Here is a 17697-nt window from a genome sequence, read left to right as displayed (position 1 = left end):
TGGAATTTACAAGATACCATGCCAGTGTGGTATGGCTTACATAGGTCAAACCACACGCACCGTGAAAGAATGCTGCACTGAACATCAACGTTACACCCGCCTTTTGCAGTCTTGCAAGTCCACTATTGCTGAACATTGTATTTCTACTGGACATTCAACAGATTATGAGAAAACAATGATTTTGTCCAAAGCAACGTCTTTCTGGGACTCCATTATTAAAGAATCCGTAGAAATACCACTGGCAGAAAATCTGTTAAACCGTGACAGTGGCTACCAGCTGGACAGCGCATGGAATCCCATCATCTCCACGATTTGCTCTAATTGAAGACGACAGACTGTGTCGACAGCCGCGGCAAACAGCAACGCACAGGGTGACAGTTCTGCTATTCCACCAGTGAGCGCGCTGCCGGCGGGCAGTGTGGTTCATCTATCAAGTTTTCGACGCAGTTACAGTACGCTATATATTGTGGAATGGAGGACGTTTTCGCCAGTCTGCAACGGCCCACCTGACGATGACTGGCAAGTGTCCAGTTGAAATATTGTGCGAAGTATTGAACGACGACTGGGTGCAAGCCCGTAATTTGTTTGAACAGTCAATTTGCCGGGAAAATTTTAAAATTCAAATCAGACCACTGAAATGTTTGCTGGGTTCATATAGGTGATAACAGACTGATTGTCATGTGACTTAATACAAGGTGGGTTGATGGCATTGGGAAACATGCAGCAGTAACATAGTTGTAGACTGTAATTCACTGCAAAATCTAGAGTAGCATATTGATATCATAGCAATTATATTAGCAGAACTAACAATAAATGGAGCTTGCACAATACCTGTAGATGGAAAATGAGCCATTTTTATGTATGCTAATCTTTGTGCTACAGAGCTATGTATCATCTGAGACTGAGGGACTTGTAGTGAGGGGTAATGACTTGTGTACTTTGAAACCTATTATAAAGCTGTGGCATGGCTCCTTCCAGCTGCAGATGCACCATGCAGTGATTCTAACATATCTTCATGTTTTGGGCATCACTCTGATGCAAGAGTTCCTCTCCAGGAAGAGGACCAAGCATTTTACATTGATCGTAATATTTGACTATCACAACACTATCTTTTCCTTTTTCTCCATGATTTTATTTTAGGCTAACTGGTGGTGATAGCACAATTTCTTCAAACGTCCTTCATATATCCAGTGAAATAACATGTACTCTTTGTGAAGTGATTAAGTTATTTTGATAATGTTTCCAGGAGTCCAGAGAAATCTCCATGTGGTGTTAATGATGGATATTATGAATCCATCATTTTCACGAATCTTTGAAAGCAGTCCTGCCTTACACAAAAAGTGTAGCATTTTGTGGCTTGAAAGCTGGAGTAGGCAAAGCTTACGAGCCATTCCTCAAATGTTGCTTTCCAGGTAGGTTGCCACTCTTAATTTTAAATAAACAAATAATTTTTAACTGAATAAAAAACATTATATTGTGTATTGCAATTCCTCTGAGCGTAAGTATATGTAAAAAAAATTATTGTGTTTTATTTGATCAGGGATGAAAAATTTGAATCAGTTGATACAAGAGGCACTCAGACAAACAGTGGAATTGATGAAAAACTTCTGAATGGTTTTGCAGATATTCATGAACAAGCTTCAGAAAAACTGAAAACACCCATGCGCTACCTTCATTTTGTTCAAACATTTCTTCAGATCTATAACAAAAAATATTCTTCCAGTGTCCAACAACAGGAAAGATTGAAGGTGAGTACTGTTCTCTTAAGAATAATTTTAATTTTCTGTATACAGAAGTTTGCATTATCATCTATTTCAGCTGGAAAAGGTAGCACAAAAATGAATATTACGACTCTTGATTGCACATGTAATTGAGTCTACCCAAACTGACACAGACTGTAATGTATAGATCTTTTATGAATATTGTCATTGTTAACAGTTCTGAATACATGTCTCAAGTGAATGGGATGGATAGCAAAAGTCCTGTCAAAATGCATAAAGACCATAAGTCACATACTGCCTCTTCCTTTAATATAATTTTTTTCATTTCTTTAAAAAATGGCAGACCTCTTTCACCTCTCTGTTATGTATTGAGCTGTAAGATTTATTTACATTAAGACACTATGAGGATGCATGGTTGGATTAATGGCTTTACAGATGCTTTTGTTAAAAAAAATTGTAAGTATGTGAAATCATTAGAATTATAGTCTGATTATTTGGGTACATATATAGTAATGCACAGAGGCATCAAGGGTGCAACCAGCCCTTCTCTTCCATGGTAGTAGTAGTAGTTTTAGTCAGCTGTACATCACTTTTATCCTGTGTTTTGATATGCCTTGGTTTTAAAACAATGAAAATAATGTAATTTATAGATACAGGCATTTACATACTTGAAGGTCTCATTTGACAAGGATGAAATAGATAAGTTGGTTGTGGCTTTAATAGTAGGAACCGTCCCGCCATATGCCTGAAGTAATTCGAGGCAGCCAAGGAAAACGTAACTAAAGATGGCTGAGTGAAGACTGTGGAACGGCCACCCTCCTGAACAAAAAAACAGTCTGTTTAAAACAGTACTACCTAATTCAGTTGATCCCTAGTGTACAATAGTATTTTGCAAAGAAATTATAGAATAATGTAAAAAGCTAGAGCTATACTGTTCATTCATTTCGTAGTACCGATCACTGCACGCATCATGCACACTATACACACATTATTTCATAATGTAACATTCATACATTATCAGTTGATATCAAGGCAACATGTTTGGTTTCAGTTTTGTGTATGGTAAATTCCCATTTAGAGGAGATGAGTCATAAATAGGCACAACAAAAAGACCGTCAGAAAATGAGCTTTTGGCTAACAAGGTCTCCATCAGAGATAAAACACACACACCCTCACACACACATATATACATGCACACACGTCTCATACACACATGATGGCTGCAGTCTCTGGCAGCCAGAGACTGTGGTCATGTGTGTGTGAGTTGCATTTGCATGAGTGTGTTCATTCGTGTGTGTATTTGTGTGTGTGTTCTATCTCCAATGAAGGCCTTGCTGGTCGAAAGCTCATTTTCTGACAGTCTTTTTGTTGTGTCTATCTGAAACTCAGCATCTCCGTATATGGTGAGTAGTAACTAACCTTTTCATAATATTGTTACATTCCATCCTGGATTTTCCATTGTTGTAAATTCTGATTTTGTACTTGAAAACTTCCTTTTTTGAATTTTATGTATATTCTCTCTTGGTAAATGTAAGTTCCATCTAGTTCTTGTACCATGGTCATCAACACCTTTGTTCAGTGTCTCTTTTGATGTACACAACTGATTGGTTAATGTACTGGCATGGTGTGGTTAAAATCCCCAGTATTTTGAACAGGTATTTGCTATGAGCTAGCCTTATGCTTTTGAGTATTATTCTTATTACTCTTTTCTGTAGTTTGAAAATTGTGTTTTTATTTTCTGCATTTGTTCCCCAGAAAAGAATTCCTGATTGTACATGTGATACATATCAACAGTATGTAACTAAAGACACTGGCTATATACATTAGCAACTGGATTCTAAGGACATAACATGCTGATGACATCCTGTTTGCAACTATCTTGGTGTGCTCACACCACTTCAGTTGGGAATTGATAGTCTTTCCTTGAAATTTTGTTCATTACATTGTTTATAGTGGTGCTATCTACATTTAATTTAATGGTGATACTTTTCCTCTTCAAGCTGAAATTCATGGCATTTGTTTCTTTTTTTATATTTAATGTCACTTTATTGCATCTTGACCAATTCTTATCTTACTTGAGCATTTCATTTGTTTTTTCTGCAAGTAGTTCTTTTGTTTTCTCAGTGACTGTAATACTACTTTCACCAGAAAAGAGAATATTTTCCTTACGATAAACACTATTGTGTTACTGATAAATATCCTGGACAGTATTGGTCCTAATATGCTCCCCTGAGAAATTTACTTTGGTTCTGATAAGTGTTTTACTGTAAGTTTAACTTTGTCAGAAGTTTGTATTATCTCTGCTCTTTGTGCCATATATGCTAGGTATGATCAGAACCAGTTATTAGCTAAGCATTTTATTCCTAATGATTCTACCTTATTCAGTAGAATTTTGTGGTCAACAGATTACAAGTTTTACTTGTTTCCCATTATTATTGTGCAGAGTTTTATAGTTTAATACCGAAGTGAAAAAGTCATTAAGACCATTAGTTTTTGTTGTCATTGATCATTTAATGATCAACTTCCCATAGTTGAGGCATATGTGAACAAAAAGAAAGCATCAAGTATTGATGGGCATATGTGTGGCATACACTTTAGAAATTCACTGAATTCTTGTTATTTTCATAGTATTTTAAAGTGTCAATCAGCATTTCATTAAAACTGTTTATGATTGAAAGCTATATTATAGAGTGAGAGAATATTGAAAGTTTCAGATTGTGGATAAAGTTGTATTAATTATTCTCACTGCACATGTTGTGCCAGTTACCTAAAAAATCAAAGCTTTTGGTCATATCCAGCATGGACTTTGTCAGGAAAACAAATGACTGTCAAAAAGTAACCAGTCACACAGATGTAAATTAGCATAGTAATGCCAACCTAACCAGAGATTACAGTGGCTCCAATGGTGGTACACATCTGTAGCACCACAGAGTATAATACGAAACATATTCCTTTACAGTCAGTTGGAATCAAGCACCAGTTCCATATCTATTAGAGCTACTGACATGAATTCTGTTTTCTACAACCTCATTATAGATTTAGTCTCAATAACTTGAAACATGGGCAGGTATATGTTTCTCTACTTAAGAAACATCTTGTACATGTATGACAACAGCAGATTTATCTACTTGATGTGTCAGTGATATTGTGTACATTCCTGGCAAACTGTCTGAGTTGACTATCTCATGTATCTAATGCCACTCTATGGGACAGACTATTTTCATTATACCTTCAATCATGAACATAGCAGTGCATGTTGTGTACACTATTTAGTCTGTCAACATCCCTTGAAAGGACATTTAAAGCTTTGTCTATGTGTACATTGCCAATTTATGATAGGAAGGGGATGTCAACACATGAAGTTACCTGCTAAATTGGTATACATGCATGATCATTGTGGGCATTACTCCCATATTCAGTTGCTATAATGAGACACAAAAATTGAAAGTATCCACTGTGGAGGCTGCATGTGTTCAATGACACCAGTTGATGTTGATATCCACAAATAATGACCTGTAGGTACCCAATGATAATGCAACAAAACTGTGACCTGCCTTTTTGGTGGTAACTGAGAGGGCTGTGCCGTCTCAGACAGTAAATAATTATTTCCATAGAATCAATTTGGCCTTTAGTCATCCATTACAAAGAACAGTACAAATCTCACAGCACTTTGGAGCATGAAGATGGACAGTGGAACTTCTGAGGTTGTCCACTTGCGCACAGATGATGTCACAGTTTAACAAGAGGGACGGAGGGTCAAATTAACAAATGAAACAACAGGAATAAGATTATATTAAGGGAAGGCAAACATGAGACATGGCATGCAGCAACATTCAGTGCTTTCCTGTTCTTAGTCACATAAATGATTCACTCAGGACATTACTCTTCAAAAAATGTAGTGTTAGCTGATCAAACAAGTATATTAACAAAGGGCCTGTAACTTCCATACCACGCACAGCCAGGAGAATAATGGTACACTTCTAACAGCTAAACCCTTAGTCTTACAAAAACACATATTAACCGCAGCAAAGGAAAATTCTATCTAGAAAACTAATAAATTTTGGACAGAATTGCTGGCCTATACTTCAGGAGGTTAAATCTTTAGCACTTCCTATAGCCACACTTGTGTGATAATAGTATCCCAGTATTCAGAACATTAGTTCCTTCTCTGGGTAGAAGAGAGATAGAGAGTGGAGAAGGATAAAAAGGAAAGATAAGTCACTCACATGCCAGTATGGGATGAACACATGTGCAGTGATGACAACGATAGGCAAAGATCCATATCCAACAGTCCTGTTTTGTATTTATTAGTTTTTGTGATTGTATTATCTTTCATACAATGGAGCACTTTCCTTACATCTTCTTATGTTCTGCCTGTGTGCTAACTGCAGTTCATCACTGTCATCTGTTCCATCATTTAGTTCAGTCAATGAAGGAAAATTAGGGGAAACATTTGTGTTGTCACAGATTCTTGTACTCTTGTAGGGGTGAATGTTATGAACAACTTAGTAAAAATCCTGAACCAATAAACTGTGAGTGTAGTGGTGGAGCACCATTCATAGGTCTCTATTTTATGTTTTTCTTGATTGTTATAAAAACTGCAAATTCTAGCAAAAATTTATCCCGGTACAAAGTTAAAACAAATTAAATTTCTCTGGGAGTAATATTTTTCACATTGCAAGGGATGGAAGAATTGCAGATTACTAAAAATAATATCAATAGAGAAATAACACAGCTGAGTGGCTGCAATTAATTGTTCAATACATTTACCCAGGTTTTGACATCTCTAAGGATGTCTTCATCAGAATGAAAATTTAGAAGCCCTATAATACATAGAAAATCAGTTTGATAGAAACATTAACCAAGATCAAAACTGTCATTACACAGAATGGTTACTCACATAAAGTTATATTGCGGGAAGGTAGTAGTCAAAGTTTGGAGCAGGCATGCTCAAGTCAAATTAAAAATTTAAAAATTAAAAAAGCATTCCAGCCTTTGATATATACACCTTTGCAAGGAACAACATCAGACTAAACGGCCCAGTACCTTACATTGCAGTTATGAAAACAAGACATAAGTTGCACCATCTGTCACACATGGACAGTGACATATGCCCATTTGAGACATTATAAAAGAAATAATCAAATTAAACGACAGTTGCTCGTGAAAAAACAAAATTCAAAGGATGAGAGTGTAATGTATTTTTGAAAAAACCAAGTAGTAAGGTAAATGAAGTACAACTAAGAGCCATCTGTTAGGCTTTGCTGAAATGCCCATTATGTAAAGTACAGAGTATTGTAGAATATTTACACAAATAGCCACACAGTCCAAAAAGATCTGCATGAAGGCAGCCTTAACAGTACACATACCGTATATATCAGATCTGAAGAAAAAGATGTTTCTTTTTCTTCAAATCTCAAACAGTTGTGTACTATTAAAGTTTCCTTCATGCACATCTTTTAGGGCTGCACAGCTGTTTGTAAATATTCTATGATACTCTGCGCTTTACACAATGGGCATTTTAGATAAGCCTAATAGATGGCTCTTAGTTGTACTTCACTTACTTGAGTACTTGGTATTTTCAAAACTACATTACACTCTCATCCTTTGAATTTTGTTTTTTATAAGTAACTGTTGTTTAATTTGATTATTTCTGTTATACTGTCTCAAATGGGCATGTCCAAGCTTGATAGATGGCACAACTTGTGTGTTGTTTTCATGGCAGCAATGTAAGCTACTGGGAAGCTTAGTCTGATGTTTCCTGCAAGGTGTTCATACCAAAGGCTGGAACACTTGTAATTATTGAGTTGACTTGAGCATGTCTGCTCCAAACTTTGACTACTGATTTTTCACAGAGTAACTTTATGTAGGTAGCCTTTCTATGTTATAACATTTTTGATCTTGGTTAATGTTTCTGTCGAATTTATTTTCTACATATTACTTCATAGGGCTTTTAAATTTTCATTCTGATGAAGACATTGTTAGAGATGTTGAAACCTAGGTTTAATGCATTAAACAATTAGTTGCAACTGGTTGGCTGTGTTATTTCGCCATCAAAACTTATATATAGTTGCTGAAAGACAGCCTGTGAAAATAATGTTTTAATGGTATAAAATTAACATATATTGTTAAATGCAGGGGGGTTAAGAACAAATATTGAATATTAAGGGGTAAATTGTGTTCTGGAGGTGTAACAGGATGGATAGGCGGGGTGAAGGTTAGAAGTGTGAGGAAAAGTAGGTTGCTGGATTATGTAATTCTCTCCTTCATAAGTCTGCAAAATGAAGAGTGAGCAGGAAATTCCCCATTTTCTCTACCATGTTACATCACAAAAATCAACTACATTGTGTTTCACGAAGTTACGCCAACCCATCTGCAGCTCGCCTTATGAGCTGTGCAATTGGGTGTGATGGTGTTTATTTTCCCCAAAGTAGATTAACACTATATGGAATACAGAAATAAATTACTAATAATATTAGTGTAACAAATGCGAAATGAATCTCTACACACTCTTCTACAATGCTAAAGGGTTCCTGAATGGAAGAGATTTATGCAGTCTACCAGTAACACAATTAATGGTGAGAAAAATCCAGTAACTTTCTGCTCATTAATTAATTCACCAACAAGTCATTACAACATATTTCCATGGCTTTAGAATAAGCTGCCAATGACAGACAGCAGAGAGATGCTCCATTTACTAATACAATCTGTTTGCCATCAACACTACATAGGTCATTGTCACCATCACACTTACAAATTTAGCACTTCACAGCCACAGTTTATAGAAATGTAATTTATGTAAAAGCTTACTTAACAACTGCAAGTAAGTATTCACTTAATGAATTTAAAGTAACTCCACTATGTAAACATGAGCTCAGTGTTGTTATTTTGTCTGCTTATGTAAAAGAAATGGCCAGGAAATGCTGGGGAGATATAGTCCATCTGTAAACTGAAAATTGAGCAGCAGTTTTTGGTGTAGGAAGTCACTTTTCCTGGAAGAACACTACAACTGCTGTACAGGATGACTAAGAATCAATTTCTCTGCTAGCAGTGTGAAAAAGTGATAGAGATTTACACAGATTCTGTCCACATATTTTTCTTGAGTTTATGTTATTAGCAACTCATATTTGTGTTCAATGTAGTGTTAACACATCCCTTTCCGGAATGTCGGTGCACTGCATTGCTAAGGATTTAGAAAGAGCTGCAGAAGGCTTAGTATAAATTTGAAAAATTTCCTGAAACTATATTTTGCCACTGACTGGACTAATTTGGCAATTCTTTCACTACTTCAGTAATCTTCCTCTTGTGTTCAGCGCCTCCTTTTCCTTCTTTACAGACCTTTTTCGGTATTCAGTGACCCTTTCTCTTAGTTTTTCATTTTGTTTTCTCATATTTAGAGATCCACTTTCTTTGTTAGGGCATCTTTTTTTCTTTATTTGGATGCTGTTTGTCTGTGTCCAGGCATAATTATTCTTTAATTGGTGACCCCTTTTCTCTATTTTTTAATATTTTCCTTAGTGTTTTATTCTCTAGTTTTTGTTTGGCTATATTTTTTCATTGTTTTTCAGTACACTTTCATTGTTTGGCTATCTCCTTCCATTGTTAAACAGTCTTCTCTCTTTCCTCCCCCCCCCCCCCCCCCTCTCACTCTGCTCTACAATAATTATTACTTATCAATGGACCAATCTTTCTTGTATGATTACTGTTTTTCTGCATTTAGCACTCTTCACCCAATTTCCTACAGTTTTATTTTCTGTTCAGAAGTGTTAATAGTATATTTAATGACTATTTCTCCTTTCAGTTTTACATTCTTATTTTTTGCACATTATATTTGTTGCCAGTTTGCTTGTGTGCAAGAAGGGTTCAGCTTTTTCCATTATTTTATGATCTTTCTTATGTCTTCAGTGATTTTCCTCGATGTTCAGTTCCTTTCTCCTGATCCTTTTTTGTATTACTGACCACTGGTGTAGGGACACAGAAATCCTACATGTATTATTATCATTGTATGAAAGGGCAAACTCTTATTGCAGAACTACTTAAAGGGGTGGAGGATCATGAATTTACATCAGAAAAGGAACACAGTTCAAATGAAGACATGATCTCAGTACAGTAATTAAGACAAACACTTTGAAATATCAGCTATTGAATTAACAGGGCTTGATATCACCAAGAAATTAATCATTTTGTGTGTGTATAGATCTCCCAGTGGTAGTGTGGACACTTTTTTCAGTAAATTAACAGAAGTACTAGATAATGTCTCAAGTACAAAAGTCATCATAATTTTGTGTGGGGACATTAACAGCAACACTACTATCATAAATGAATCCAGCAGTACCTTCATAAACATCCTTCAAAGGTTTGGCATGTCCCTATTGGTCAATAGAGCAACAAGGGTTACTACAATGACTGCGTCAGTAATTGACCATGTGGCCACAAACATGGACAGGGAAAAAAGTGATGTAGCTGTAAAAGATATCGGACTACCAGAGCATATATGTCAAATAACAACAGTAAAATTAGGCATCGAATCATTCTCTAAACTAAAAGCCTACAAATGACATCTATCAGAAATCAAAATTAAAGATTTTTCAAAAGAACTAGAAAAGCAAAACTGGGATGAAGTGTACAAATAAACCAATGTGAATATGAAATTCTCTAAATTCTCCACATTGTTTAAATTGAACTTTGAAAAGACATTTCCAAAAGTATGCATGTCTGTATCATCATCTTACAAAAACAGATTGATAACAGCATTGATAACAGCAGGTATAAAGAAGTCCTCCCAAACTCTTAAATACCTCAGTTCCATGAAAAAGATACACAATGATCCAGACTTCTTAAATTTCTATCACAGATACAAAAAGATCTATAGGAAGGTGCATATTGCTGCAAAAAAGTCATTCAATGACAAAATAATATATAATGCTGAGAATAAAAGCAAAGCAGTCTAGGATGTTATAAAAAAGGAAATGGGAAGAGGCAAACAAATGCAGAATAACATACTGCTAAGGGAGGGGGATAAGGTAATAAATATTCCACAACACTTAGCAAACTATGTAAATGAGCATTTTTCAAGTATTGCAGAGAACTTACAGCAAAAATTCCCCAAAACACATATAACACCTGTAAATAATGTTGCACTAAATACAATGATGTTACTTCCAAACACAGAGAATGAAGTCAATAAAACTGTTCAAAAACTAAAAAGTCAATAGGCTTAGCTGAAGTACCAGTGTGTGTACTGAAACAATGCATAGGGATTATACAAGGCCCCTTAACAAATATAATAAATGAATCCTTCACATCGGGAACATTTCCAGAGCAGATAAAACAGGCAAGAGTTGTACCATTGGTTATGAAAGGTAATGCAGAAGACATAGAAAATTACCGGCCCATTTCCCTGGTGTTGTCATTCTCAAAAATAATAGAGGCAATTATGAAAGACAGATTAATGATTTACCTGAATAAATACAATCTTTTAAGCGAATCACAGTTTGGTTTCCCGAAGTGGCAAAAATATGAAGTCAGCCATAGTAGAACTCACAAAAGTTGTACTTGTTGCTCTTTATTAAGATGAGTGCATCTCACGCATATTTTTGGATCTTTCTAAGGCGTTTGATACAGTCAGACTCTATTAAATAAATTAGAAGCATTAGGAATAAGAGGGTAGCTAATGACTGGTTTTGATCATACCTAGCAGATAGGGTACAAAGAGTAGAGATAACACATACTTCAAATAGATCTAAACATTTAGTAAAACACTTATCAGAACCAAAACACATAAATATAATGGCTCCGCAAGGTAGTATATTAGGACCAATACCGTTACTGATATATGTAAATGACCTTCCCAGTAGTGTTGATTTGATTTGATTTGATTTGATTTTAGCAGGAGAGCTAAAACAGCTTAGGTCTAACCCGCCAGTGCCCGCACCAAAACTAAGTTTATTGCGCGGTATCGCTCCCTGTATATCTAGTAAAGCCAACCAGTGCCCTTAAATAGTGCAAGGAGTCCCTCTACCAGTTTTTTGTTAGACACAATTTCTTCAGGTCTAGTTGTCCCGAAGATTCTGTATCTTTTATTCTCGAATGCCATGCATACAAAGATTAGGTGTGATGCAGTTTCTTCACCCTCATCACAGATCCTGCATTTAGGGTCCTTTTCCATTATACCCATCGTGTGTAGGTGTTTTTTGAAGTTCCCATGACCGGTCATGAGTCCAGTCATGAGTTTGATCTCTTTCCTGTTCAGTTCCAGGATTACAGAGCTTCTTTTAAAATATGGCTTGGGCATCATTACCTTACCATGTTTTCGTTTATGGACCTTGGTCCAGTACCCTACGTGCTGTTTCCTCAGCCAGTTCCGTATTTCTAATTTGATTGTAGCCTTGGTGATTTTCAAGACAGGTTCTGGTCCAATAAATGGAGTTGTTGCCCCAATCCTAGCCAATCTATCAGCTTGTTCATTGCCACAGATCCCTGAGTGGCCTGGGACCCACACTACATACACCCTATTGCTTCCCCCTAGGTCCACCAGAGCCCTGTGGCAATCTGCAACAATCTTAGATCTTGTTGCAGGAGCTGCCAATGATTTCATGGCTACCTGGCTGTCTGAATAGATGTAGATGCTGCGATCATTGTAGCACCTACTCATATTCTCCTCCACACATGCCCTGATTGCAATAATTTTGGCTTGGAATGCAGAGGCCAGTTTCTCTAGAGAGATGCTACTCTCCAGTCTTGGCTGAACCATGTACAACCCTGCCCCAATGCCTTGATTTGTTTTCGACCCATTGGTGAACCACACAATGTCCTCCGTATGGTGTCGAACTGTTTCCTTCCACTGCTCCCTACTTCCACTTATTATGTTGTAAGGCTTGTCGAAGTAGTTAGGAGTTATTATATAGTCAGCAGGCATTTCCCCAGCCATACCTATATTTACCTCACTCACTATGTTAGCGTGTGATTCTGGATATCCAAATGAGACCCAGTTTTGGCCAGTTTTAAGTCTATGTGCCCCAGCTGCTGCCTCCATCTTAACCCAAAGGTGAAGTGGAGGCATGTCCAGTATGGCTTCCGTTTCAGCAGTTGGTGTGCTGCTAATTCCACCCGTTATCGCTAAGCAGGCCAATCTCTGCACCTTAGCAAGCTCTTTAGCAGCAACGCACTATTCTACCCTCTTCCACCACACTATGGCCCCATAGGAAATCCTAGGTCTAACCACTGTGGTGTATATCCAGTGCATACCCCTGGGGCTTAGGCCCCAGTTTTTGCCACATCAGAGAGCTTTAGATTCCAACTTGTATGCTGAATATGTCTCTTCATAAATGGCACCACAAGAGTCTTCTTAGGATTAACTCTCAGATCCTGTTTAATGCATCATTTTTGAACAATGTCCAATCCTCCTTGTGCCATATTCCTGACTGTGTCAGTGAATTTGCCAAGTATTACTATGACAAGGTCATCTGCGTGTCGTTGGCAGTAGTGTTGTCTGGAATTTAGTTCCTCAATGAGTTCGTTCACCTTTAGATTCCACAATAGAGGAGACAAAACTCCTCCTTGTGGTCAGCCACTAGTGGTCTTAATTACCATCTTTTCATTCATCATGGTAGCCTCTACTGTCCTTCCACTAAGCATGGCTCTGGTCCACCCACACATAGTGGTCCCCAGATCTTGCACCTCTGCTGCCCTTACCATGGAATTGAAGGTCATGTTACTAAAGGCCCCCTTGATATCCATGAAGATGCAGAGGGCTATTTCTTGCAAGTGAAGTGCTTTTTCCACCTTCCCGACGAGTTGGTGGAGAGCTGTTTCACATGATTTACCTGGTTGGTATGCATGTTGGTTCAGGTGTAGAGGGACCCTACATAGCCTCCTCTCCCCAACGTATACATTAACCAGTTTTTCCAGCGTTTTGAGAATGAAGGAGGACAGACTGATTGGTCTCATATTCTTGGCCTTGGTATGATCAGTTCTCCCTGGCTTTGGAAAGAAGACAACCTTCACTTCCCTCCAAACATTGGGAATGATTCCTACTGCTAAGCTAACCCTAAATAGCCTGTATAAGATTCTTATAAGCTTTCCTCCTGCCTGTTGCAGGAGAGCTGGAAAAATTCCATCTGGGCCAGGTGACTGAAACGGCTCGAATGTTCCCACCGCCCACTGGATTTTGTTGAAGTTCACACACTCCTTGGCCGCTTCCCAGTCCTCTCTTAGACTGTCTGAGAACCGTTGTCTCCCTGGGGTCACATACTGGTCTGTGTTATCTGGCAGAGCATATTGAGGAAAGTGAGTTTTGCGGAGCAATTCCACCGTCTCATCTGCTGTCTTTGTATATTCCCCATCCTCCTCCCTCAATGTATCTCCTGGATTAGTTGGTACTCTAGTGAGAATTTTGTGAAGTCTGGCTTGTACAGCCATGCCTTCCACTTCCTCACAGAATGCCTTCAAGGATGCCTCCTTTGCTTGTCTTATTGCAAGGTTGTGACTGACAAGGGTCTCACGATATTTAGCCCATTGTCCTTTGCATCTCGCAATATTAAAAAGTCTCCGTACCTGTTTTCTTTGCATTTCCAATTTGTTATTCCACCAAGGAACACTCCTATTTCTGCACTTCCTGGTGATTGTGCAGTTGTCCTGATATGAGGTCACTGGCTTCCTTATCGTGGTTTTAATTTCCGATAAGCCTAAGTGAAGGGCCCTCCTATATGTCTCCCAGTCTGTTTTCCTGGGATTTCTATAAATCATGATCTGTCTGATTCCCATTTCAACCTTGAATTTAATATACATGTGGTCCAATGAGGATGGCTCCAACACCACATGCCATTGTCTGACATAGCTACCCATTGTCATGGAACCAAATGTTATGTCAATTACTTTTTCCCTTCTGCTATTCCTGAATGTAGGTTCATTGCCCCTATTCAGGACCTCTAAGATGTTAGCTAAGAGGAATTCAAGAAGGTACTCACTTCTACTGTTGGTGTCCTTGCTGCCCCACACTAGGTTGTGGGCATTGGCGTCGCACCCCACCAGCAGTTGGTCACCTTGCTGATGGCAAGTCTCTACCAGTCTCCTCACCTCCAAGGGAGGGGGAGAACTGCCTTCATAAGGAAGGTATGCTGAGCCCAAGACAATTTCCCTCATGATACCTTACTCACATTGCTGCATTTTGATGGAAAGAAATTCCGTTTCTAACATAGATGCGTGTTCTGGAGTTTCTTAGATTTCTAGCATAAATCAGCTAAACTCCAGTGCCTCCGAGGCCCAATACACCCCCCTTGTATAAATAGGGTTCTTGTATCAGGGCCACATCCACTCCCTGTCTGCCCAGGCAGCGGCTCAGGGCAGCAGAGGCCCCTTTACTGTGCTGCAGATTAATCTGCAGCACCTCCAGGCTCCATCTTACTGCCATCTTGAAGGTCTTTGAGAACCCTGACAGTGACTTGCGAGAACCCTAAAAACAGTTTCAGGTCCTGCTCCCGCATCGCCTTCAGGGACTTCTCACCAACCTCCACCACCAGGGTTCGTCCTTCCGGAGCAACCTTCTGGTTAATCACTCTCCAGTCTTCTGTCGGGACTTTTGGGTTCTGGGCCCCTATTTTCTGGAACAGAGTCTTGGGAGAGACTTCCTTAAGGATCTTGGGTACCCATAATGATATCTTTGCGGTCTTAAGAAGCTCCGCTGCTGTCTTGACCAGCAGCTTCGCATCTTCCCATGGGGATGTCATGGGCACCTTGTCCTTGAGCCATTCTACTGTGTGCACCCAGTCACAGACGAAAATGAGTGCACCACAGTCTAGATAGACCCTCCTGAAGTTTGGACCTGGGCCAGCGTCCCCCCCCCCCCCCCCCCCCCCCCCGATCTTTTCAAAGAGGGCCATCTGTACTAGTTCCTTCTGCTGCGAGGTAATGGCCACCAGTGGATAACCTTCCTGGATAACTGCCATCCTAAAAACTGAGACTGCAGTACTATAGGTCTGTTTCCCTATTTGTTGCCTCAGTTTTTTCTGGACCTGCTTTCCAGGAAGGAGTGAGTCTTTGATTCCTCCCTTATCCGCTTACTACCTGTCTTTGACGTTGTGGGGGTCTGCGTGTCCCCTTCAACCTGAGACAGTTTTTTCCTGGGGGTCTTGGGTTCTAGTCCCTTTACTTCCCTCCATTTGTGTTTAGGAAGCCATTCTTTTCCTTCCTTTTCCCTCTGTTCCCTGAGTAGCTTCCTCCTTTGGCCACCAGACAAGCCTTTGATCTTAATCTGGTCTAGCTTCTCGGTTACAGTTCCCACTTCTGGCTCAGGTCTAGGCCCTGATTCAGTACTGGAAGTGCCTTCCATCGGTTCCGTCCCCAATGTTTGGTTATCTGAGATCTCAATTTGCCCCTCAGTTTCTTTTTCTTTTTCTATAATCATGTCCATGTTGGTCCCATGAGATTTGGGGATCTAGAAGTTCCACACTACAAATACCCCACGCAGTGTAAGGCTAATTACTCATGGAGGTCGCCCGGTTTCCCTGAGGCTCCATTTGCAACACATCTTCCCATGTGCCACGCACCCCTCAGCACGGATCGCATCACACCTTGGGTTGGGTCAGGGAATAGGGTAGGACTAGGAGTGGATAGGGGGATAGGGAAGAAGGGACGTTGTAGGACACTCTTAGTCTGATCCATCGGCTGAGGCCTTTCCGGCAGTAGGTCCTCTACCTTCGGCATAGCCCTCAGCTTCCCGCGGATATGCAAGCCTCTCCACCCGCACGGACAGTGCTTCATCAAGGTGGTGTCCCCGGAGAGGCCCCGTAGTGTTACCCATGGTGAAAAATTCTCTTCGCTGATAACAGCAATATTATAGTCACTGAGGAAACAAGAGAACTCCTTGCCAAGAAAGCAAATAAAACTCTCAAGGAAGTTTACGGTTGGTTAATAAGCAATAAATTTACATTGAACATAAAGAAAACTAATGCCATGAATTTCAGTTTGAAGAGGAAATATGACAACGTTAAATGAAATGTAGATGGCACCTCTATAGACTGTGTAACAAATGCAAAATTTCTAGGAATGAATATTGATTCTCAGTTGAAGTGGTGTGAACACACAAAGGTACTTGTAAACAGAATGTCATTACCATGTTATGCCCTTAGAATCCTATCATCAGTGTGTAACTTGCAGTGTCTTTTAGTTAGATATTATACATATGTACACTCAGTTCTTAGCTATGGCATTCTTTTTTGGGGAAACAAATGCACAAAATATGAACACGGTTTTCAAACTCCAGAAAAGAGCCAAAAGAATAATAACCAAAAATACTATTTGAGCTCATTGAAAAGATCTGTTCAAAACACTGGGGATTTTAACTGCTCCATGTGAATACATTTACCAGTCATTTGTACACATAAAAAATAACATTGGTAATTACTGCACAGACAGCTCTGTCCATGACCGTGCAACAAGAGATAGACCCAACTTACATTTACCAGAAAACAAAAAAAGTAAACATAAAACTCAAAACAGCATTTTCTACCAACTGTACAATAAATTACCAAAAGAGATTAAAGAAATTGCAAAAATACACTTATTTAAAAAGGCAGCTAAAAAGTACCTGTTATGCAATACATTGTATATATTGAAGGATTTCTTAGATAAAACAGAGTAGGGGTTTGCTAAAAAAATTATACAAATAAATAAATAATAATAATAATAATAATAATGATTATAAAACATCCAACATTCCACATAACACCTTCACTTTATGTTTTTTCCTTCTTTTTTCATTTCTAGAAACGCTCTCCCCTCAAGCTATGCATAGCACAATGCTAACACCTCTCCCTCTTTCTGAACTCAACATCTCACTCATTACCGAGGAATGCTGACTCAGTTTTTCAGGATAGCAAATAGGAAGTTGTGGTACAGAAGATGGCCCAGAGATCACCAATGTGTGTGTGTGTGTGTGTGTGTGTGTGTTTGTGTAGTGTTATGAAACACTGTGTGT

General features: G+C 38.8%; 1 protein-coding gene across 1 annotated transcript in view; it reads left to right on the top strand.

The window, feature by feature from the left end:
- LOC126457597 (cytoplasmic dynein 2 heavy chain 1) overlaps positions 1-17697 on the top strand; it is an 808157-nt gene that overhangs the window by 561090 nt on the left and 229370 nt on the right. The window contains exons 48-49 of the mRNA XM_050094037.1: positions 1247-1412; positions 1541-1748. Of these exons, the coding sequence (XP_049949994.1) occupies positions 1247-1412; positions 1541-1748 (374 nt within the window). The remainder of the gene's footprint in view (positions 1-1246; positions 1413-1540; positions 1749-17697) is intronic.

The sequence above is a fragment of the Schistocerca serialis genome, chromosome 2 (genome assembly GCF_023864345.2).
Source record: "Schistocerca serialis cubense isolate TAMUIC-IGC-003099 chromosome 2, iqSchSeri2.2, whole genome shotgun sequence".
Lineage (NCBI taxonomy): Eukaryota > Metazoa > Arthropoda > Insecta > Orthoptera > Acrididae > Schistocerca > Schistocerca serialis.
Note: the sequence above shows the minus strand (reverse complement) of the source record. Positions and strands in the feature narration are given on the sequence as shown.